Source organism: Ambystoma mexicanum, chromosome 5q (genome assembly GCF_040938575.1).
Source record: "Ambystoma mexicanum isolate Mex_15411 chromosome 5q, UKY_AmexF1_1, whole genome shotgun sequence".
Classification (NCBI taxonomy): domain Eukaryota; kingdom Metazoa; phylum Chordata; class Amphibia; order Caudata; family Ambystomatidae; genus Ambystoma; species Ambystoma mexicanum.
In genome coordinates this window covers 1,395,386,151-1,395,411,851 of record NC_090933.1, presented here as the reverse complement: position 1 = coordinate 1,395,411,851, position 25,701 = coordinate 1,395,386,151, and the positions used below count along the sequence as shown (strand labels likewise).

At 44.9% G+C, this 25,701-nt stretch overlaps 1 protein-coding gene across 1 annotated transcript in view; it reads right to left on the bottom strand.

The window, feature by feature from the left end:
- Positions 1 to 824: 824 nt before the first annotated feature.
- LOC138498204 (GTPase IMAP family member 4-like) overlaps positions 825 to 25,701 on the bottom strand; it is a 288,320-nt gene continuing 263,443 nt past the window's right edge. Inside the window, exon 4 of the mRNA XM_069622086.1 lies at positions 825 to 5,004. Within this exon, the coding sequence (XP_069478187.1) occupies positions 3,950 to 5,004 (1,055 nt within the window). The 3' untranslated portion in view covers positions 825 to 3,949. The remainder of the gene's footprint in view (positions 5,005 to 25,701) is intronic.

Genomic DNA, 25,701 nt, shown 5'->3' with positions numbered 1-25,701 from the left:
GCCAGAGAAGTACACATAAAAACCCATTTTAATCAACAATTAAACTAAACAATTTTTTGACAAACAATTTAAAGAAACCCAATTCTCAATATTTCAGAATTTGTGCCAGTGGTAGCTGGGGTTAGTAAGTGACAATCGTATTTTCAATATACAAATAAGATATTGGTGCCAGCATTTTTGACAAGGGAGCAAACTATCAAAGTACAGATGGTAGTTTAAGCAGATTTTATTTGTAGAAAGACAACGTTGTTTAAGGTGTCTGTGGGAAGTCAAAGAACACCGTTGGGGGTGTTCTCCATCACCGACCACCGATGACAGCTTGTGGCGAAGAGTACTGAGTTAACCTCTGTTGATTTTTGATAGGTGGTTGTTTTGAGTTTATTTTGATCAACCATGATTGTAATATTCAAGAAATTAATGCATTGATCACTCTAGGACCCTATTAGCTCAAATCCAAACCAGTTGTTATTGAGGTAACCCTTAAAACTTTCAGATCGGTCGGGGGCAATGCTCCCTCTAATTATTTTTCTCTATGTGTGGAACTGCTTGACCGCCGTGTGCACATTATTTTCCATGTGTGCAACTGACTAATTAGGTAAGCCAAATTGGTTCAATGCATATTTAGTGAAGTACCATCTCTGAAGAGAGTTTGGAAAGGAATTTCCTCTTCCCAGTTACTGCAATTATTTACACATCTGTTTAAAAGGTGCCTCTTACCATACCTTTTCCAACCACATAGGCTAAAAGAAATGAACTGAGACGCCAACATTTTCCACAGTCCCTTGCAAACATACTTCTGTGCAGAGAAAAATGTGTGCTTAATGTCACTGGAAAAACACTCATGTTTATTACAAAAAGTATATATCGCTTGACATAAGTGATGTGGCTGTCACCAAAATCAGACAGAATACAGATGAATCATTGGCAATTAAAGGCAATGTGTGAATAACAGTGCCAATAGGATGTCAGGCACCACTTTAAGGAAGTCATTTAAGGGCCAGGAGAACATACCTTTAATAATGTGTGTAGGGATTATAATTGCATCAGAATAACTGCATTTTATAATTCATGTGCCTCTGCTTACTATCCACATTACGTTGTCCTAATACCTGCATTACAGCTAAGACACATAAACATCATACGTGTTCATTCACTAAAAAAGGGAAAACGTGCCTAACAAAACAAGAAACAATTTAACATATAGGAGCATACTCACCCCGATTCAAACCTCAAAGTTCCACTGATATTTTTTTGAATTGGTGACCAGCAGAGCAGTGTCACAGGAAGTAACTCTAATATTAATAATGGCTGATCTCAAGAGAAATGTTTAGTAAGCATAAAGTATCCTATTGGCAAAGCTAGTTACCTTTTTACTTCCTGAAAAATCATTTGACTCCAAGTACAGAGCAAAATCCGATTAGAGCCCTGCTTGTAACCCTGACATAGGAAGTGAAACGACAAGGCAGGTAATAAGGTCCACAGTTTTGCTCACCCTTCCGCACCACAGCCTAGAAAAAATTAAACAATAGCCTTACTAAGGTTTATTATGGAGCTCTATTGAAAAAAATCACATATATATGCCTTAAATTACTAGCATCAATTATCAGAAATACAAGAGATTGAGTGCCTTCTTCTGTAACCAGGGATCCCTCTTCTGTAATTCTTTCAGTTAAATAAGATGCTAGAGATAATACACACAGAGCACATGGAAATATTCAAACACCCTCAACAGCTGAGCATAGAAAGAAAATGAAGGTGCTGTTGTCTAGAATGTTGCTAGATAGTCTACCCTTTAGCAAACATGCAACACATTTCCTTCACTGTACAGCTGAAATGCTTGATTTGGTTTTTGAAATGTGCTGCTTTGCTCATCACCCGCAGGGAGGGTTGACCTGTGCCCTTCTGCCCATACCTTTCCCTGACCCCTCTGCTAGCCTCTAATATTAGTTGATTGAGCACTGTACAAAGTGAGGGATTGTAGCAGTAAAAGCTCACTGGGATATTTGCAGACACACAATGCTTTGCAAGCAAGGCATATTAATGTCTCACCATGATATTATGTGCATTTTAAGAATGCCATGACTCTGCATGTATGCAATTATTTTGCTCTGCATACAAGATTGTTTGCAACATATTCCACTCTTATATCATTGTATAGGATTACACAGGTGCTCAGTGAAACTGTTTTTGTTTGGAAGCAAGTTATAATATAATGTCTGAAGGTCTGTGCCCAATGGAACTCTGTAACCCTGGAAAGGATGCAAATTGTGTGAAAAGCATTCTACTGACTGAATATCCAGTGCTTCTTTGATTACTACTGAGGTGTTCAGCCTTAGGGTTTTTTAGTGCTTGGAGTTCATCAGTTGTGAGATTGCCTTTTCTTCTGTTAGGTTTTAATATCATACTGTCCTCAAGTTTGTGTAGATCTCAGGTGACAGCCAGGCGGAAAGAGTCTATTGCGTTATCCCTTGTATGTTTGGGGTGAATTTAGATATCCTCTTCAATTCAGGTATATTGAGGTTATGCTCTTCAATTGCAAGGTCTTTAATAATGTCTTGCTTGGAGTAGTCGAGGCCATCGTCTTCCTTCTCCATATTGATGAAGAGGTGTGTAAATTCCAGGTTTTCCAGGTTGATGTCACTAATCAATCGATGTGTCTTTCTTATCGGATTCCAATTAACCCTGCACAGCCTCCTGACCCACTGCACACCTAGGGGCAGTAACTGTAACCCCTAAAGCCCCTCGGCCCCCTTGCACTTACCCAGAGCCACGCTGCCTGATCACACTTCCCCTGCACTTCCCTCTCTCACTTTCCCCTTGCCCTCCTCATTCTCAAACTTGCACGATCAGAATGTCACAAGACCTAGTAGGATCATTTGTCTTGTCTTCCCTCTGTCTCCTCTCCCTTGTTTTGTGGTGCCTTGAAACGTTTGTGTACAGAGGTGTTATAAACACCACATCATATCATACACCTGGATATACAGAGTGCCCTCTATAGATTACATCTTTTGCCACGTGATATTTGGTCTTGTCCAACATATGCTGCCACCCAACAGATGTCCACCCAATCCCCTGGCCATACCACATCTTCTAACACTTAAACCTAGCCCATAAAGCCTGCTTCACTAAAGATTAAATTAGGGTCATCCAAGTGCTTTGCACTACTACGCCCATGATCCCGCATGATTGACAACGTTGGCTAGGGATGCTGGGGCTTGCAGTGAAAAAGATTAGGAGAGAGAAAGGCTCAGACTCCTGGGTTATCGGAGAGTGATCCCATCACAGTACCGACTTCCATCTACAGATTTACTGCCTTTTTAAGACAGTATTTCAGCATACATGGGAAGATACTGATGTGATGATAGGTTAATCCGCAGTAGATGGAAAATAGACTGGGAATGGCCCCTCAGTAAGGGCAGCCACTGGCCTGTGGGGATACAGTGCATCCATAGGATGTAGGTGGTTAGAAGCCTTATAATTAATGATGTGGGCCCCTGTGACACTAACATCCTCCTGTATGGCACTTGCATATTGAAGGTCCTTTGGGGTCTGTGGATACATACATCTAGGATGGGTTCCTGCCTGTGGAGAGATATTGAGGAACACGGGTGTGATGGCACATGGGCTATGCGGTTCAGTAGCGAGCCATATTAAGTTCCCTTATATCACTGGGACTGTGCTTATTATCCCTGAATCATGGTGTGGCCTTCTAAACCCCACTCAGCATTTCTATGCCAAGGTCAGTGCCATAAAGAGGCAGTACCTTCAGAAAGATCCCATTTATTAGGTCGTCCCTTTTTTTGTGAAGTAGGATTTTCTGAATGTAATTAAATACAAGAGAGAGATAGAGATAGGTAGATGTGAGGTGAGGGTAGAATGTAAAGGAATTTATCCTGCAAAAAGGTGTGTGTGTGTGTGTGTGTCTGTCTGTCTGTCTGTCTCAGGCAACTTAACTGCCTAATAGCACTCCCCTAATGAGCTTCCACCACATATTCCTAGCTGCCTCATGATATTTGGCTAGGAGCCCCCCTGCAAAAACACCAAAGCACGCTCCGACTACTGCACCCACCCACATCCCCACATATCCTCCTGCAATACCAAACAATGCTCCAATAGCCAGTCCCACAAAAAAACCAAAGATGATTGCTTTTATGGTGAAGGAGGCATCAGCGCTCCCTTCTTGGCCTGCGCCTCCTTTTGATTCCTCATAGCGCGCTATTATTATTTTCCATTTGGCCTGGTATTTCTCAGTGCACCTGTGCTTTTCAGCTTCCTTGTGTTTTGAACTGCTTTGTTGTATTCTTTTGATGTCTTGTTCATAGGTTTGGTGCAATGCAGTTAATTCTTTGTCCCTCTGCTCCTCCAATCGTGTACTACGTTCATACTCTTTCTGAAGTATCTCCACTGCAGGTGTACCACTAAAGCTGGTGCCTCTATTCCACTCCACCATCCGGTCTATGACCCCCAGGAGCTCTGAGACCTGCCGCTCCTGCTCTGCTCCTGTCGCCATGTTATTGAAGGCGCAGAAGCGACCCCCAAAGGCCTTAATCAGATGCTTCAGGCTTTCCTCTGCTTCCTCAATAAACTCCTGGATTGTCTGATCTCCCAAGTCCTCCTTCCTTGTAAACAAGACCACTGTGTACTTTGCTGCTTCTTCTCCGAATACACCTTGAATCCGTTTCACAGCCTGGGCCTCTTCTGGGGTGAAGCGTCCAGTCTGCAGCACCAGAAGGATGGCATTCAGGCCCCCAGCAGACATGGCTGCAAAGGTGCTCATTTCATAGAATTTCTCATCAGCAGAGACTCTTCTGGGAAATAAACCTGGGGTATCAATAACTGTAACCCCATTAGCACTCTCTTTCTCACACTGTTTAGTCACAGATTTCACACTGGCTTTAGATAAGAATCGCTTCCTGCCAAGAATAGTGTTTCCAGTTGCACTTTTCCCAACTCCACTCATTCCAACCAGGACAATCGTCAGCTCATTTCTTCCCTCCATATGATCTGTAAAGACAGAATGAATACATGAGTAAACAGGCACACATCAGCGAGCCTCCATTGCATTCTACTGCAGGTTGCACTATCTAGCTCCATGGTCCAACTTGGGTCCTTCCTATCATCTATCTTCCTCTCTACCTGTGGTGTTCCCCGGGGGTCTAACCTCTCGCCCTGGCTTTTCAACAAATAACTGACAACTCTCGCCCACTGCATTGCTATTTTCTGCTCAAATTTCCAGTGCTACGCTCACGACACTCAGCTCATTTTCAAGCTGCCCTCTGCCACCTCCTCTCCCTCTCTCATCTCTGATTGCCTAACTGCCATTCAAGATTGGTGTGCCACCAATGATCTTTGTCTGAATGCCAGCAAGACAGAGATCCTCCTCATCTGCACCCCTTCATCATCCTTTCCTCTCACTCTCTGGCCGGCCTCCCTTGGCCCTCCTCCTACCCCCACCTGTGAGGCTAAGAACCTCTGGGTCATCTTTGACTCCACACTTTCCTTCTCCGCCCACATCTCTGATGTCTCTAAAAAGTCAAACTTCCTACTGCACCTTCTCAGAGGTACACTGCCTTTCCTCTCCTTCCCACAGAAGCTCATGGTCTAACAAGCTCTGGTTCTCTCTAGATTGGACTGTGTTAGGACAGTTTTTCTGAAGTCCAACTAAGGGCTTAGTAAAACCATTCAACTGAGGCAATACAAGACTCCACTCTTAGTATAAGGCTGTACCACCTGAGTTCAGGGCAGCGTAGACAGAGCAGCCAGGCTTATTTTAGGAGGGAGAGAGGGCAGCAGACACAGTACAAGTGAAATTGTAATACAAATGATCCAAAGAAACACTGAAACACTATGTATTGTAAAAATAAAGGATTTATTTAAATACAGGTAGGCCCAGATAAATCTAGGGGTAAGTAAGTACTAACACATTATATGAAATCACAGTATAAAAACACAATACTATACTTGAAATCCCCAGACCCAAGTATAGACCTTATTTGGAATACCTAACAGTAGTTCTAGGGAAGTCAAAACATGTTATACACCTTTAGTATAGGTCAAGCCTATTCTTTGGAAGTAAAAGACCAATGGTTACTTTCAGATTACATTCAGTAATACAAGGGCAGTAGGCCCTTCCAGTTGTACAGTGACTCTTGGAACAAATCACATAAACAGTCAACTGGACAAGATACTTTTGGTGAATCGTGAAACACTTATCCTAGGTGCAGCAAAAACCTATAACTACTTTTGTCATAATGCACAGTTATACCAGTTGAGTAAAACCTAAGGATGTAATATACAATTACAAATGCTTTTGAAATCAGGTAATCCCAGATTGAGGTAAGCAATAACTCTGGTGTAACTTTTTTTGGATGGCACACAGCTAACACAAGGTAATTAAAACCCACGTACTTTAACTTCACAATGAAGGGGAAAGTAAAACCCAATGTCACACTTTACTGAATAGTTATTCTAGGTAGGCAACAACCTAATATAGAATTATTAAGGACAGGCTAGCAGCAGGTCAGGGGAAGCAAGATCCAGTTGGGGGACACTCATGCAGTTATCCTAGCAGGCTAACCTGATAATACCAACAGTTGGAGGACACCCATGCAATTACCCTACAGGAATAATCTGGTGAAACCAACACATTACTTTTGTAAAGAGGCACAACCTAATCACAGGAGAGTAAAATACCTTCACATCTACTTTCTATTAGACTGGTAAAACAGTGGCTAAGGAAGAAAAGATGTTAACCATACTTTTAAGAATAGTGCATCACACATTCAAGACCAGTATGAACTTTTGTAACTGTTTACTCTTAGAATTACAGTTACCAACCAACTTTGTACAAGTAAAACACTTGATTTCTTTTCTAGGAAGAAGCCCCAATCCCTTCAAAGTCTTTCCCTTATTCTTGAAGCATGAGTGTTCTCAGTGGCAGAAGGGGGGTCACTAGGATAAGTGACCAACAGGCAGTGTTAGAATAAGTTCTTTAGTGGCAAAAGTCAGAGTTCCTTAAGAAAACTGGGCAAACAAGTGAGTACTTTACTTCTAGGGTTAGAAGAGGGTCCAGGGGTTTCACAGAAGACACTCAAGCAGGATTCTAGCAGTGGGACTGGGTGCATGGAACGAGGGACCTCCCAATCACAGAAAACACCTCAGGACTACACAGAAATCCCAAAAGGCTTAAGGTAAGTATATATCCAAGCCAAAACAGTACCTCAGCAATGAAGAAGAGATTGGAGCAGGAGACTTCAGGTTCTGCAGCCAAATACCAGGTCAATGGATTCCTTGTCCTGGAGACTGAAAACAAGACCACTGAAGAGACTTTGCAGCAGGGATCGATGAAGAAGGCTCTAAGCAAGATTTCCCTCATGTCTGAATGCGGTTCTGTCGATTTGGCTACCTTTTCAAGGAGCACAGAAGAAGACAGGGTATCGCGATTGAATTCTCGTCATTACAAAGGTCCAGCACTCCTGTGAGGGGAGTTTTTGAACTCAATTTGTGTCTCTGGAGATACACCAAGAGTTCCACAAAGTTTCAGCGAGATTTGGAATTCGGAAGATCGTTCATCGCACAGTGGCTGGAGTTCCCAGGGTATTGGGGTATTGCAAAAACGCAAGGTCGCAGCAACCTGTAAAATGGATCAAAATACAGGCCTTCTTGAGCATAGTGGGTCTCACCAGGCTCAGGGTTCAGGTCATCCTTGTCGATTGGAAGGCAGGGCTGCAGCAGGCTCTGGTTACACAGCAGGCTCTCCGGTCGCTGGAAATCAATCCCGCCACTTTTCCTTTGTCATCCTCTTTGGTTTTCTGTTCCAGTGGTTGACATGACTTTAGCTTCCAGGTTTCCAGTATTTATCAGGAACTACAGCACAATCTCTGCATTCTCTCCCCGCATTTTACAACAAAGGGGCGTCTGGTTGTCCAAACAGGACAGCCATCCCCCCACTGGGATTTGTCCCAGTTGAAGCAAGGCATAAGACAAAGGATGGGGAAGTTTTGGACTCCTTCCCCACTTCCTGTGCTTACAGACTGACTGGAGCCTGGGCGGGGTGACCAGGGGACTCCCGCCAGAGACAGAAATCACACAGAGGAATTTACCACCCTGGATGTCAGGGAAAGGAACAAGAAATGACAAGTAACACTAAAATGGCAGAAAAAGAAGACAGGGGCCATTTTGGTAAAATGAGCACCCTTAGGTGCCTTTACTGTAGCTGTGATCACAGCCCGCGGTAAAGGTGCACCAAATTAGTAAAAGGTATCACTGCCACCAGCCATTAAAGGTAAGCTTGTCACTGTAACAGAATTGTTACAGTTTTAATGTGAAGGGGATACATTGTATCTCCCCAGCACTCCACATAAGGTGGGGTGTGCTGGTTTCACAGAATTAAATCTAAAATGGATCCAAAGATCCTTTCTACCCTTGGGAACTGTAGTTCACTCAAGGTTAGCACAAGAAAGTTAAATGGGGAGCCCCTAGGGCAACCCAGCAACAACAGGCACTTATTGCCAATAAGTTGTTAAACATGATAACTTTTAAAAGACACTATGCAGAGTTAAAGATTAGGTGAGTGTGGAAAAAGGTTGCCACTCACTGGGGTATTAATGAAAAATATCCCACTAGAAAAGAAAACATTTTTGGGGTTGATCTTACCTAACAGACTATTGTAACAGCCTCTTTCTAAATCTACCTGCCTCTACTCTCCGACCTCTGCAACTAATGCAGAACAGGACTGCGAAACTTGTCCTTGTCCTCAAGCCCTGGGATTGTATCTCTCCAGCTCTGGAATCCCTCCATTGGCTCCCAGTGGATGCAAGGATTAAATTCAAAACCCTCTGCATTGTCCACAAAGCTTTCTGGGGCCTGGGTCAAAAATTCCTTCAGCTATCCCTCCGCAAATACCTCCCCTCTTGAGATCTTCGCTCCTCTACCTCTAATTACCTCAGGGTCAGTCGTTTTTCAAAGAAACAAGCTGGGGGTAGATCTCCGTCTTCAGCTGGGGCCTCCCTCTGGAACAGTCTCCCTGCCACTCTAAAACTTGAGGTGAACCATCTCCGGTTCCGGAAGCACCTCAAGACCTTCCTCTTTTCTTCTGCCTTCGTTCCCCTGCTGATCTGTTCTCTCTTGGCACCGTGCACCTGGCCACCCTCTGTCCTCCGGGCCCAGGTACCTGCTCACCCTGCCATCCTCCTGCACTGCATCCGGGCCATCCCTCCACTGGGCTCTGTATCTGTACCCATACAGCCCCCCCCTTTTTCTTCCTGCACTTATCAGACCTACCCTGTCGGCTGCCTTAAACCTAGCACTTGCCAATTGCTGGCTGCACTCCCACTGTTTGTTGCCTTTATTATTTATGTTTTATTATTTATCTGTTTCTCCTCTGCTTTGCACTTTCCACTTCTCCCCCCTTCCATGCACTTTCCCCTCCCCCTCTGCCATGCACGTGCACATTCTCAATGTCACTGGGCCTAGTAAGATCGTTGTTTTGTTCCCCTCTGTTCCCCTCCCTTGCCTTGTTGCGCTCTGAAACACTTGTGTACGAGCGCGATAGTAATAAAATATCAATATCAATATCGGGCATGGTCATGTTTTACTATGCATTACTGCACATTGAATGCCCCCATGAATGTACTTACACGTGTGTTGATTTCTCTAGCCTACCCTAGGGCATAGCAGACAGCACCACTAAGAGACAATTTAGAGGACCAGGATAGTGACTACTGACCCTACTTGCCACATCTGCCCTTCCTGGACCCACTCCTGCTTGCATCCTGGCACTGCCCCAGATATTTTCTCTTTCATGTCTTTGAAGATAGACCCGTCCCGCAACCTTATGACCCTGATCCAAGCCTCTTTGGGGAAGTCAAGGCGAGAGGCGTGATGAAGTGTGTGACCTGGACTCAAGGAGTTTCCATTGGGATTTCAGCCATAACCCTGCCTCTCTTTCTTGTCCCGTGCATCATACCCTAACATGTGCACTGAAGGTGTGTGCGATAGGTGCATGTACTAACAGTGTGCTGAGTATTGCCACACAGTGCAACGTGGCTGCAGCTGAGACCAGCGACCACTGAGATAACTATGAGCATATGAAATGGTTTCTGTCAAGTGATCTTTGGGTGATGTCTAAGCATGGCACCTATTAAGCGCTCTGAGAGAAGGAGTATCAAACGCACAGCCTCTTATATAAGCACTGCTGTTAGGGACCCTCTACTAATGTAATGTAAGTCTTCTTGTACAGTTCCTGTCTGCTACTATTGATGGACTCAGTGGGATAAGGCCCCAGTTACCGGCGACAAAGGTCATTATGCATTGATTTGTTCGTTTTTTGATCGTTTATTTATTTGTTGATGCTTAGTATGGCCTTGGCTGCTTCCAGGCACTTCCAGGAAAAAACAAAGGGTACAGTGGCGTGTTTGGCAATGTTGGAAGCATCAGTGCAGGGCGATATGTCACATTGTAATCAGCCATAGAAGTCAGAGTGAAGGTCTAGACTTCTTCCAAGATGGCCACCCAACGTCCGTATATCAACACACTACGCGGTCTACGTAGTGCATTGTATCCGTCCTTCCTCCGGGTATTCCGCTGTTGCCCTCAGCAGTTTTTCCAGCCTCCTAGCTTCTTCTGCGTCCAGTTGAGCTCTTTTTTTCTTCGCTTGTAGCGTCTATCGTTCTTCCTCCTTTGTAGTCCTTTGACTCTTTGTCTCCACGGCGAGCCACGCTAGCCTTCCGTTACCGCTCTTCAGCTCCCGGCTCACCGTAACCTTCCCTTTTCTCTGTTCCATTTCTGAGCTACGTTCTGTAGTCACTGTTCTGTACCTTTGTACAACCTGTTACCATTCTGGTATTCCTTCTGTCTCTAACGCTACCTCTCTGTACTTGTCACGCCCCTACGTTCCATGAACACATCTCACAAAACACAGTCTCCCCTGCAGGCTTGCCGGCAAGGAATGGGACAAGGTCAACGACGCCGGGTTTTGCCATCTCAGCGTTGGTTTCCATTCCGGCGGTGGCAGTTGCCATGGAGACGCGCCACGGGCATTCTACAACGTCTCCATTGCCGGCACCTGAGAGCTCCTCCTCAGCACGCTCGATCACGTGACGGTTGACGGAAGTCATGTGATCACCAGTCAGCGTTCAAAAGGGACGCGCTGACTGTCCTTCAACGCTTCACAGCTGATCCTGTTGAGCGCGTTACGGACTACGGACTAAGTGTACTACTACTGACCTCGGATTGAATATTGGACTCTGATTTGGCTTCTTCCTTCACGGTACCGTTGTTTGGAACTATTCTTCGACTGGATTCGACCACATTTCTGTCCCTGGATTGCTATTTGGATTGCCCTTTGTCATGAAATATCTTCTTGCATTACGCTGATTTATCTACGTTTTCTGGCTTCTACGTAAGGTGGTGTTTTCATCAATCACGTCACCCTTGCCGGCTGCCTCTGACACACTTCTTTACACCATTATTAGGTTCCGACCAACTCTTAAGGCTAAGCCTTATTCTAGACTTATTACACAGTCATATATGCAAATTTGGGGTTCCGTGTTTTTGACCTAACTTTTGTTTTCCTTACAGCGGTCATAGGGGGTACCTTCCGGCATCTTCAGGCATTCCTTGTTGCGGCTGACGAAGATCACCACCTGTGGCCTCAAGGACCGCCCGGGCAGTAATTTCTTGTTTGCTCGAGTGGTACTCGGGGGCAGAGGTTTCATCGGCTACACGACCATCAAGTCTTGACAGTACTATGCTTACCTATTATTTCCTTTGCTCAGCTGCCACACCTCCTGAGATTTCTTACAGAGTTCCAGTATCGCTGATTAGTAATCCATTACGACTGGACTTCTGTTCCGTAATCCTCCCTATATGGAAAGCATTTACTTGACTCCAGATATTCACGGTGTTAAACAATCATCACAAGGCCAACCAAGGCTCCAGGAGTATACCATCAGCAGGGTTTTATGGTGCCAATATTGCTTTTTCCCTGCAAATTGGGGTTGGCTCCCTGGGGATCCCTTTGGCTAGGACTTTAGATCCTGCCAAGATGTCTCCGGGGGAGCCAGAATTTACCTGCACACCAAGAAAGAAAAGAAGCCAAAGGAGCTGAAAAACTACGGAGACCCAGACGCCGGATGACATCAGAGACTCCAGATGATTCCTCTGAAGTAAGAGGTGAGAAGGGGTCACGGGAGGGTACACCTGAGTCATCCACATTGGACACATTCACAGGCCATGCAAGCATTCATATCAGGGGTGCAAGAAGGGGGCGATTCACAGGCGCCAGATCATCCATAGCACAAGCATTAGTGGATGGCACCTTTAGAGGGAGAATGGCGAGCAGCGGTAAGTCCTTGTTAGGCAAGATTGTGTGCAGTACCCTTTGGTAGACTACAGCAATAGGAAGCCAACCTTTGGTATAAGTCTGTACTACACAGGTTGCTAGTGTGGCTGAGCAGCCAGGCTTATCTCAAGAGGGGTCAATGTGAGCTGTAGGGTTTTTATACAGAGATTTACAGTGACAAGTATACAAATAAACTCTTACACTCAAGGTTTCTTGATTAAACAAGTATTCATTTATTTAACAGTCAGTTGAATAAGCCTTCTTCAGAAGGGAGCAAATATATGTAACACAAAAATATACTTCAAAATACACACTCTGTTTCTGTAAATCAGTAGATACCCTTTGGGGATGGCACACAGACAGTTCCCACACACTCAGGTGACTTAAATAACTACGACACTGTGGACATTGATAAATTACTGTTACATTTAGAGCAAAACTGAGTCTTGTGCCAAAGAAAAGGGTTTGGGAATAAAGCAAAGGTTAAACAAATATCTGTAACGGGTAAGTACTTTTGAACCCCCATTGCAAAGTAAATTAGGAAATATAAAGCACACAGAGGTAAGACGAGTCTTTCAGGGAGCCAGGACATGTTAAGTTAGCAAAAGTGTAGGTGAGCTGAAACACATCTTGCAGGTAAGTAAAAGTCTTGCCCAATGTTTTAAAAGTCTTTGTAGAAAAAGTGGATTCAATATACGGCCACAAGCTAGCAGGTTTGTGAGGTGCAAAGCTGCAAGCAACTCTGCAAAGTAACCAAGTCAAGTCTCAACTGAGAGCTAGCAAAGGCTAGAACTACAAGAGGTAAGTCCCCTTAGTATTACAGTACCTTTGGTTAAAAGTAATTGTTCAGGTGGCTTCTGTCCCTGTGTAGCTCTGCAGATCCTGTTGTTATTGGGCCTCAGTCGTGGGGACAAGAGGGTGGACCTCTGATGACTCCTGCTCTACAATGGGAAGGTCAGCGGGAGAAATGGGCAAACTTCAAATCAGAGGCACTTTGCGGTTTCAGCTCCTCGCGTCTCCAGCAAATAGCACCACCGCAGTTCCCGGATACCACTATAATTTTCCTCACATCTGGGGTCCAGCACTCTATTGTGCTGGCTCAGGCTTGGTCAGACCTGCTTTCTGGGAGTCTGGAGCATCTTCCTGGAGCTCGGGTCTGACTTAAAAGCGATGCACTCAATCTGGTGTTCCTATCCCTGGCACTTCGGTTCCAGCAGCAGTGGAACTAAAGCCAGCTCCGAGAGGATGTCCAGTTGAGTTCACTTTGGGGTTGATTGGTACCACTAGCCAAAGGGGAGACGTCATCCTTGCAGGGCTAATTTAGAGCTTCAGCACAGCAGCAGGGCTTCACTGGGCAAACCAATGGTCCAGGAGTTGCTGCAGGCATCTCTTCCAAGTTCTTCTTCGGATTCCTTTGTCCAGTAGTCGACTCTGCCTTCCAAGCCAAAAAGCCTTGCCTTTTATGCAGGTTTCTCCCGTTCATTCCAGCCTAGCTGTCAGTCACACAGCAGGGTGGCTGTCCTCCAAGAACAACCAGCCAGCCAATCACCTTTGGGTGCATTCCTGTAACCAACGGGATTAAGCACAGGAAGTTTCAGGCACCTCCCTCACTTCCTGCCCCTGCCAGACAAGCTAGAGCCAGAGGCGGGCTTCACTCGTGAATTCCGCCGAAGTCAAAATGAACAAAGGGACCAAACCTGGTTTGGCGCAGACCTTCCCATCAAGAAATGGCGAAAAAAGACCAGGCCTTTTTGACAAAATGGGCTCCCATGGGTGCCTTACTGCAGCTTCGAACGAAGCCCACAGTAAAAACACACAATGGTAGTAAAAAGTAAACCGCTGCCACCAGCCAATAACTGTAGAAAGGGTAACATAAATATGTTACATGAGAAGCTAGACAATGGGGATACTAAGTAACCGCTCCAGCACCCTATTGTAAGATAGTGTGTGCTGGGTCTAGAAAGTTACAAATGTAAGTAAAGGTAATTTTACTTTACTGCTCTTGGAAACAGTAGTTATCAAAGAAAAAGTTATTTAAACCATTGGGAAATCTGAAAGGCTTCCCTGGCCACTGCACTGAAGGTGCTGTGTGTCACAATGTAAACATATGATGCCTATGTGTCAGACAACAAAACCAAAAGAAACACAATGTTCAAATCACAGAAAAATACATGAGAGAGTGGGAAAAATGTCTTGCTCTCTCCAGGTTAGAAATGAAAAGTCCTAAAGTCCAGCAAGAGTGCTGGGGGTCTCTAGGGTAGAAGGAAATTAGCACTTTTCTGAGAATTCTCCCTAATAGTCTTACCTAGAGTATGTGTGGAGAAAGAGTCTTGTGATAGGCCGCTATAGAGGCGGTCTCGCGAGACTCGTGAGCACATGCTCACAGCAACACAAGCACGGCAAAAAGGACTGCGGACAGTCGGAGCTGGAGTCAGAGCGGCTTTCCTGCGCTCCTCCGGCATAAGGGGCATATAGACACTGAAGGCCACTTAAGACTATCAGCTATATTATTAATATGAACATTATGAGCAGGAAGCAACTGCTGCTTGTAGATAGTTTCAAGTGTTATCAGTAAGCCTGTTGCAGCAGCCACAGTGTACACGTCTCAGTATGCAAGGGTATGCGAAGAGGGCAAGTAGGAATGTGGAAGCTGTGATACAAAGATGGGGTGCAGACAGAAAATGAGATGGATGCATATCAGACATCAGAGTAACAATAGGTGTTCCCCCAGACCTCTGCCTTCTGAAAGTTGCAGGCTTGATGTATTGCGATGAGTGACAGCTGATTAACCTAACTGGATAAAAAAAAAGGGACAGCTCGTCCATAATGGGCTAGGGGATGCCAACCCACCAGAACTCTTGCCCATTATGAAGGAGCTGTGCCTGCCCAAGAGTGCCCTTTTTGCCTGCTTGTTTCACTCCTGGGCTAGCTTGAACTGATAAAGGGAAGTGCGTTTTCCCTTTGAGAGTTCAATTCCCCCTGTTGCGCATGCTCAATGCGCCATGCAAAGCCGGGTGGTTTTGATTCCACAACCTTAATTATTAATGAATTTTTACATTTGTAGAGCCCCCCTAACCCTTAGGCATCTGGGTGCTTGTGCTTAAGAAATCGGTTACATTGCATTCTTAGATACAGGCGATACATACAAGGGTTACAACAGTTTGAATGCACATTCCTTGCAAACATGGGTTAAGCAGAGGTCATATTCTTGGGGGGGTGCATTATGCACAGTGATAGCTTTGGATTCAGTTCTCCAAGGCTGACTAAAGAGCCAAGTGCTAAGTCTTCTATGGAAGGACCAGAGTGATGGGTCTATTATTAGATTCTGAGCCATGGCATTCCAGTATTTGGCTGCAGCAACAGGGAAGCTGCAGCCTCCTGCTTTTTGTCATTTGAATCTCTGGGTAGTCGAGTGGCCGACATATGATGAATGGGTTGGTCTGGTGGATTGGGCTTTAGAGATTTGTTTAGTCAGGTATAGCCCACAGGTGTGGGACAGGAATGTATGTGTTAGGGATAGTATTTTTAATTTGATGGGATCCCTCACTGGTAGCCAGTGGATGTGTCTTCTGATTGTGGTCTGTTTTAGGGATATTCAGCTGTCTGACGTGTGTTAATGTTTTGCAAGGTGGATCCTGCAAAGATGGCATTGCAATAATCGATCCTGGAGAGGATAAGTGCTCTGGCGAGTGTGATACTGTTATCCGTAGTTAAGAAAGGTCTTCAGGTGGTAATAAGTTTGGCAGTGTAGGCTGAAGCTGAGGTGATGGCATTGACTTGTCTAGTTAGGGAGAGTTACGAATCCAGGTACACCCCTAGGGTCTTGACTTCTTTGGCTACCATTATGCTATTGCCGTCAATGCCAAAGGATATATAGGCTGGCAGTAGGTTCTTTAGCCTTGCTAAGCTACCCACAATGAGAATCACTGTTTTATCGTAATTAAGAAAGAGTTCATGTTGCGCCATCCAGGCTTGGATGGTGAGATAGATGGCATTCAAGGACTAGTTTTTATACGTGACATCCAGTTTGTTTAGGAGGTCAAAGAGAGGTTTTGTAAATAAATTGTACAATATTAGGGAGACGCTAGACCCTTGTGGGACTCCGGAAGTGACAGGGGTGGGAGGTGCTGCAGCGGAAGAGGAGAAGACTCTCATGGTGTTGCTGTAGAGGAACGATTTGATCCGGTTTATGGCATTATTTGAGAAGTGGGCTGCCCGGGCTAGGTGTTGGCACAGGATATTATGGTTTACTAAGTCAAATGCCAGCAAGAGATCCAGGAGGAGGAGTATTGCTAGATGGCCGCTGTCTTTGATTTGATCCATTTGGATTTTGAGGTCCAGAAGGGCCATTTCCCTTCCGTGGCCTGGGCGGAAACCTGATTGGCAAAGTCCAAGAAGGTCATGAGTCTCGAGGTGGTTTTTTATCTGTACATAAGCTACTCTGTCGATTATTTTTAGTAGAAAGGGTACCGTTGTAATAGGCCGGTAATTGGTGGACACATTAGGGTCTGATGTGGGTTCCTTCAGTAGTGGGAGTACCCATGCTTCTTTCAGGTTTTCAAGTACTTTGTTGGAAGCAAAGGAGTTATTGATCAGAGTTGTGATAAATGGGTCCAGTTTTCGGCGCAATCTTTAATAAGTGTGACTGGGCAGATGTCTCCTTGACATCTCGAGGGTTTTAAACCCATTATGATTTTGTTAGTTTCAGCTGTGGTGATGGGTGTGAATTCAAACCTAGGGTGTGGGGTAAGTGGCTTGGAGTCCACGGCTAAGGGCTGAGCCGTTGGGGCAAGCTTGAGTTGTTTTATTTTCATTTTATCGTGGAGTGCTGAGATCTTGTCAGTGGGGGCCTTTTGTATGTTCCTGCACCATGCTTGGTCCTTGGTGCGGAGGTCTGGAGCCTGGGATGGGGATTTTATGTTGGAGTGCTGAGATCTTGCCAGTGAGGGCCTTTTGTATGTTTTTGCACCATGCTTGGTCCTTGGAGCAGAGGTCTGGAGCCAGGGATGGTGATTTTATGTTGGAGTGCTGAGATCTTGTCAGTGAGGGCCTTTTGTATGTTTTTGCACCATGCTTGGTCCTTGGAGCAGAGGTCTGGAGCCAGGGATGGTGATTTTATGTTGGAGTGCTCTATCAGACAAAAGTGAGCTCCTACAAAGAAATATTGAAAACAATGAAGCCAATTTAGCAAATAACCTGCCTGCACCCACTACACCTACACCCCCCGCCCAACTCAACGTATTCAAATTCACCTCACATATCATCAAAGAAGTAGAAGAAATAATACTAAGCCTAAAAGCGTCCAGATGTATGGGTGACATTTACCCAGCACCTATCATAAAAGAAACAGCGAAGGAGATCACCCCGTTTATCACCTCTCTTATCAATGCCTCCTTCAAATCCAATACCATCCCCACAAACCTCAAGGACGCGTGGGTCATGCCACTCCTCAAGAAACCATCCCTCGACCCCAATAATCCATCCAACTATAGACCATCACCACCATACCTTTCTTTCTGAAGATCGACAGAGCAGCCTATTTGCAGATCCAGCAACACATTGAAAGCAATAATCTGTTAGGGCTATGCCAAACTGGATTCCGACCCATACATGGAACCGAAACAGCTCTAATAGATATAGTAATCCAAATCGAGAACATCAAGGACTCTAGCAATCTTGCCATCCTTACTAGATCTGTCAGCTGCATTTGACTTGGTCGAACATAAAACCCTCTGTAATCATCTCTCCACAGCAGCCCACTTTTCCAATGATGCGATCACCTGGATCCAGTAATTTCTGAACAACAGAACAACCAGAGTGTTTGCACCCTCTGCCTCTGCACCCCCCTCGACTGTCACATGCAGATTCCACAAGGCTCCTGTGTCTCCCCCACACTCTACAGTATATTCACAAAACCTCTTTTTGACAAACTCGATCAACTGGGAATCTTCTACACTAACTACACTGATGAGACTCAAATCCTCATACACATCACAGGCAACCACTCACAACGACTCAACAACATTTATCTTATCATCAAAGCCTGGATGGCACAACACGGGCTCTGCCTTAACGATGACAAGACTGAGCTTCTCCTTGTGGGTAACCAAGCCAGACTCAACAAACTTGACAACAAATTTGACACCTTCAATATTGACGGCAATAACATCAAAGTATCCAAAGATGTCAAAACTCTAGGTATGTACATTGACTCCACATCTCTCTTGGCAATCAAATGAACGCTACCGCCTCTATGACTGCTTACCCTTGTAAGCTCATCAATGCCTGCAGACCCTTCCTGACGACCGCAAATTGCATCACCCGGGCCAGGGCGCTTGTACTAACTAAGTTAGACTACTGCAATGCTTGTTACCTAGGCACTAGTCAGCACAATCTAAATAAACTACAGATCTACCAGAACAATGCCCTAAGAGCAGCAACCGACTTCCCTAGAAAACTGCACATCTCAGAGCTGAAATGCAGTGTTCACTGGCTCTCAATCAACCAAAGAATTCAATTCAAAACTCTCTCACTCACACATAAATGTATACACAATAAGGCACCTAAATACTTCTGCAACAAATTCAAACTCCATCCTTCATTAAGACAAACAAGATCATCCAACTCCAACTATCTGATCATACCAAAGTTCAAACTACAAAAGGAAGGGGGCAAAAGCTTCTCAGTCCTAGCAGCCAAAACTTGGAATGCACCACCTCCCAATATCAGGTTAGAATGTTCCATCCACAAATTCCGCTGCGAGGCAAAATCTTGGCTCTGTCTGAACGAAAATTAACCTACTTCATCGCCAATCTTCAAACACTGTTTATCTGTAAATAATCTGATTTCTAATTCTCTATATTGTAGATACTTGCTACTTTGTACTCTCTATGCCTGCAAACTGTGTATACTATCTGTATTACCAATTAATTATGCCTGTAAAGTATGTGATTTACCATGCCTGTAATTGTAAATATGCACCTTATATGTACCCGAGAAATATGCCCATTTGCCTCAGGGCTCGGCGCGCTATATGAATAAAATACAATAAAATACAACCCTCATGAGGGACAGCTGCCCAAGGCCAGGGACAGCACCCCTGACCATAATGGAGCTCTGGCTGGCCTGCATTATAGAAATTCCCTCTGGGAAGGGATGGGGACACTGCCAGGGCTCCCCGAAGGTGCCGTTGCACTTGGGGATAGTGGACCCACATGGGAGACAGCCATCTAAAGCTGGGGACATCACGCCCAACAAATCCTGGAGCGCTGGCTGGGCTGCGTTAAATAATTTCCCTCAGGGAAGGAATGGGGACCCTGCCAGGCCTCCTTGGGACTGCCGCTGGGCTTGGAAACGGTAGGCCCAAATGGGAGATGGATGCCGAAGGCTGGTGACATCACCTCCAACCGTTCTGCAGTTCTGGCTGGACTGCGTTACAGCTTTTTCCTCCGGGAGGTATTGGCACACTGCCGGGGTCCCTGGTTGGGAAAAGCTGTAAAACAGGGCAGCCAGAGCTCCAAGATGGTTGGGCATTAATTTCCCATGTGGGTCTACCATCCCAAGCACAGCTGAGGTCCCAGGGAGCCCCGGCAGGGTACCCGTCGTTTCCCGGAGGGAGAAGCTGTAACGCAGGCCAGCCAGAGCTCCAGGAAGGTGGGGGTGATGTCCCTGGCCTTGGGAGGCTGTCTCCCATGTGGGTTGCCCATCTCCAAGCCCACAGCAGTTCCAGGGAGCCCAAGCAGGGTCCCTGTCCTTTTACAGAGGGAAAATCTGCAACACAGGCCAGCCATAACTCCAGAATGATCAGAGGTGATGCCTCCAGCCTTGGACGCCTGTCTCCCATGTGATTCGACCATCCCCAAGTCCAGCGGGAGTTCCGGGGAACTCCAGCAGGGTACCCATTGCCCCCAGAGGTAAAATGTGTAATGCATCCCAGCCAGAGGTGCAGTCTGGGGTTGCGGGTGGTCAACCCACATGGGAGACAGGTGCCCAAGGCCGAAGACACAACCTACAACCAACCTGGAATTCTGGCTGGCCTGCGTTACAGCTTTTCCATCTGGGAAAGGATGGGAATCCCTGCCAGGGTTCCCTGGAACCACTGATGGGCTTCGGGACGGTCAACCCACATGGGAGACAGCCACCCAAGGCCAGGGACATCACATCCGACCATCCTGGAGTGCTGGCTAGGCCGTGTTGTAGGATTCCCCTTGGTGAAGGGATGGGGATCCTGCTGGGGATCCGTGGGACAGCCGCTGGACTTGGGGACGGTTGCCCCATAAGGGAGACAGCCACCCAAGGCCAGGGACATTACCCCTGACTATTCTGGAACTCTGGCTGGCCTGTGTTCCAGCTTCTCCGTACAGCTTTTCTGATAATGGGTCTTTTGGATATCTCCAGGGGTCTGACATTGTATTTTTACAAGAAACATAGCTAATAGGGCAGGCCATGTTTGATGGTTTTGTGTGTTTGTATAATCCATCCTGCAAAGTCCTAAAAGGCCGCCCCAGTGGCGGGCTAATTACATTGTGTGCTAGCAAATTGAAGGCAAGAGAGTTAGGGCAGCCAGTTCCCAATCCTTATGTGTTGATGGTGCATGTGGAAGTATGTGAGGATTTGCAAATTATTTTGATTATCATATATGACACATCCATTTGGGTGTTACCTACACTACACTAACTACGCAGATGACACCAAAATACTCATCCCATCACCGGTTACTACAACACTGAGTCAAAACTACTAAATGAATATAAGCCTGAATGGCTAAGCATTGACTCTTGTCTTAATGGCGATTAGACAGAGCTACTACTCTTAGGATCCCAAACGAGACTCAGCAGATTAGATGTTTAATTTCTTCATCGTGGACGGCAATAACATAAATGTGTCTAAGGACGTGAAAACACTAGACATCTATCTTGACTCATCACTTACACTGACAAGACAAATCAATGCAACAGCTTCTGCTACTGCAAACACATGTAAACTAATTAATGCCTGCAGACCGTTCTCATCCACAACTAATTGTCCCTCTATAGCTAGGTCATTTGTTTTATCCAAATTAGAGTATTGCAATGCTTTGTACCTAGGAACTAATCAGCATAACCTAAAAAAGATGCAAATACCCCAAAATAGTGTGCTTAGATCTGTGATGAATATCCCTAGATCTCACCATGTATCAGAACTGAGACGCAATATGCACTGGCTATCAGTCAATCATAGAATTGCGTTTAAAACTCTGTCACTTACCCACAAGTGTCTAAATACCTGACAGAAAAATTCTCATGAAGTATCTCAGAACGATGTAGAGGTGGAGCCAGGTACCCCCAGTCAGTCAAAGCTCCGCCCCCATGCCGCTTATATGTTGGTAGCCAGAGTGTGAAACACGTGCAGTGCCAGTGAACATACCAATACCGCAAAGAATCATGGAAGCAAGGTTCCCATTGAGAAAACCATATATGCTTTCGCAAATATATGATGGCCATTTGAATAAAATCCCAGAGGAAGTGGAAAAAGCGAGCATGGAAGAAGATTGGTGACGTCATACATAGTGGAGCTGACAAGTACAGATATTCTATAGAAGTAAAGAAGAAGAGCAACATTTCGGGCTCAAGATGAAATAATGAAGAAGATACCAAGTCATTTTACCAGTGTACAGATGCAGTAACACAAGCAGATAGAGTATTCTTCAGGCTAGCTACGTAGTAAATAGATTGTGGCAATGCACCAATGTATATGTATAGGAATGTATGGACTATGGATATTACACAAAACGCACTTTAGCAGACTCTGGACCCCTTTGGCATAAAGGCTTTTTCAATGTGGTGTAGTATGAAAACAGCTTATAAGCAACAGTGAATACAAGAAAGGCTTGGCTGGCCCAGCACCAGGAAGTCAACCCCACAGTGAGGCTGGATGTTCATGCAGATGCTACAAAACGTGTGAAAAGAACCAACTCCTGTTTGAGGTGAGTTGCAAGAACATTGAAGACGTTTTTATTTAACAGAGTTTACTACAGAAAAAGGCTCTGAAACATGGTCTCCAGTCACATGGTTGGATGAAAATAGACACTGAATCTGAGCTTTATCGAAATCGAGAGACAAGTGTGCCTATACTCCCTTTTATTCCCAGGCACAGAGAACATTCACAAGGCTAACAACTGGCAGATGGCAAGAGTGATGATAGCTGGAAGGCTAATTAGGTGGGAAGCTATGGTCAAGACCAGCCCACCAGCACCTGGGTGCCAGCCTGTGTGCTGCTAGTGTGTGTGGAATATAACAGAGGGGTACGAGGATGCCAAGCAATTATAGAGTGCCGTGTAATTGATAGCCCTATAGTTTGTATAACCAATAGTACATTGTGTATTTGATGATGTTAGGAACCCAATCCCCTTAAGCCTATCACTTTCCCAAGTAGATTTTGATAGGCTGTCACGTAGATTGACGTCAATGATGACACGTTTTTACTATATAAACTGTGTTTTTTTATTAAACTCTCTGAGTGAGAAGATTGAGCGTGTTCGTTGATGTTCGTTATACTCCCTGTTTTAGACAATTGAAAATAAAACAGATTTACTTTGCCAACTTCCTGAGTCTGATTTTTGATGTTTGAGTATATTCTGCTTCCCCATCTATCTCAGAGTATTGCTGCCTCATCTTAAAGAGACTAGTGTTGGATACACTCTAGCATTAACCTTAAGAGCAGAACCGTCATACCTCAAATTCAGAAAACATGTAAAAATGTGGCTCCTCATGCAGGAGACACAATAATGCTGTATGTCATTATGTCTGTACTCACCTGTGTTGCACTTTATTGAACCTTTTGTACCATCCCAATTCTATGTAATTGCGTAACATATGTATCTGCAAGGAATGCGCTATATAAATTAACAAATATATAAATAAATGACCCTCCTGGAGAACAGCAGAACATATTCAAATAGGTATCTACAAGACCCTTTCTTCAAATGCCTCTTGAGGCAAGGTCACCCATGTTTTGATTATACAGTATCTGAGAGATGTGTCTTTGCATCGAGTACGCATTCTAACAAGTGGACTAAGTCTGATCTGGCGGCTGTAAAATACATTGAGTTTTTTAGTGATCTGCAGGTCACCATGATGAATGGGACAATCGCTGGTGATGGCACCCCTGCCCAAACCTGGAAGATGACCAACAAATCCTCCATTATAGATGACATTTGTGGAAGTGAGAGAATTAGTGAGCTGACCAAATGTATGTTAGCCCCTTTGTAAAATATAGTGATCATGCTTTGCTGTCTATTACTCTGAACACAAATAATATAATGAATAATGAAACTGATGTGGTGGGTGGGAGCACTGAAAACAGAGGGCTAAATCGTGTGGGATGATCGGACTGAAACATGTCAGCTATCACAAAACACATGTCCAGTCTGGAAAAAATGTATGAGCAATGTAACTTCCCTGATTAAACTATTTATTTGTCAAGGAACATCCCCCTCATTTCAAAAACAACAAGAACCACCTACATCAATATGAAAACATTGTGATGGGGGGAAAAGTCAGTTCTCTAAACACTACCTAATAAGTGGCCTTAAGAATAAATATTGCAATTGGAGGAAGCGACATTAAATGTCTAACATTAACTCGGATTGGCAGCACCTATATGAGGTGTTAAATAAGAGCAACAATAAACAGTAAACTCATGTAAGAGTATACCAGAGGACGGGGACATTCGCATCAACCATACCACAAGTTAGCAGAGTATTCTGAGCCCAGACGGAACCTTTGCCCCCAGCAATAACGCAGAACTCAGCCATTCGGCAAATACACTGCCTTAATTTTCCAATAGACCGCGATCATTCAGGAAACAACAAAACCTCAGGCAATCTCAGCATTTGAGCATGTGACACCCGGTTTAGTATCAAGGTGACACACAAACATTAACACCATATCCAAAACCTAAGGGGCATTCCCATTGGGTAGCTCGAGTGGTATTACCTATAGAAGTCCCATATATTAGTCAACCCATTGGTCTGCCATGTCAGGGGGCTTTGCCTGAGACTTCCCCAAAAACTATTTATCACTTTGTTGCAGGGTCACACAATGACTCTTGGCCCATGCAACATTCTACACCACCCCATGATCTGAGGATTGAGTAGAGCGAGTGCCCCCAGATCTGGGACCCATTTCTGTTCACAGCACTCGGAGTACCTTTTCAAGGTAATGAGAAAGACTATGTGTCCCCATTGTTGCCACTTGTCTGATCACCTAGCCTGGGAGAGTGACTGCAGATTGCAGTTTTTGGTAGACAATACATGTATCAATCTTTTCTGCTTCACTGGGAAAAGCTCCTCTTTCTAACATGAGTAAATAGCCATTGTTCGTCTCTGCTGGGTCACGTGGGAAAGGACCACAAAACAGAGCTTTATTTATTCTGAATTTAGCCGGTGGCGTACCACCTCCATCGGTGTGCTTCGTGCTGCAGGGATGGCACCTTTCCCTCCATGTATTTGAGGCCTATGGTTTTATGTGTATTCATTCTATGGTTTCCCTACTCATCCTAATATCTTCTTAGAGTTTAATCGTGACAGAGATCTATAGGTCCCCTATATGTTCCCATAGCTCCTTATGATTAGTTGGGATGAAGCAGTTGCAAGCACAGTCCATGTATGCTTAGCTTTCTTGCATTTCTCCATTTGGCTAATGACAAGGAAAACCTCTTGACTTTATGTACATGTATCTGTCCTCTATCTATAGAAGGTGTAAGCATGTTGCTCATGTATTTGTATGTGTGTCAGCGTATCTTCGCTGCTATGTCATGTTGTCAGTAGTGACATCATCATGGCTGGATCTTGATCCATCTATGAAGCACCTGTCTCTTTGAACCATTGATTGCCCGTAGAGTAAGTTACATCATGAATTTCTCACTATTCAGACTGACATTTGCTTAGGGGTCATGAGGGCAATTCCAGGGACCTCCTCTTCAGTCCCCCTCTGGTCGACCTGGCAACCACTTCTCCAAGCCTGTTCACCTTCAGCTACGGGAGCCAAATCTTTGTTACTCCCCCTAGGTGTCCATAGAATCTTGCATGATCATCCAAGCTCCATCCAGGGTCACACCAAACCCATTTTTCCCCAATAGTCTCTGCAATCATTAGGATTGTCGAACACCACTCCTGTCGGCAACAGAGGACAACTGGTCATCTGTGCTCTCAGGGTAGCACAAGCTACTATTATCTTGTCTTCGGAAGTCGTTTCCACTAATACTTTCATGCCTACTGTCTTTTCAGTCGTCTTTCGCCATTGTGTGAAGCATATTCTGATCACGCAGAATGTCAGCAACACTAGTACTACTGTTAGTAATACCTTCAGTCAATTGGT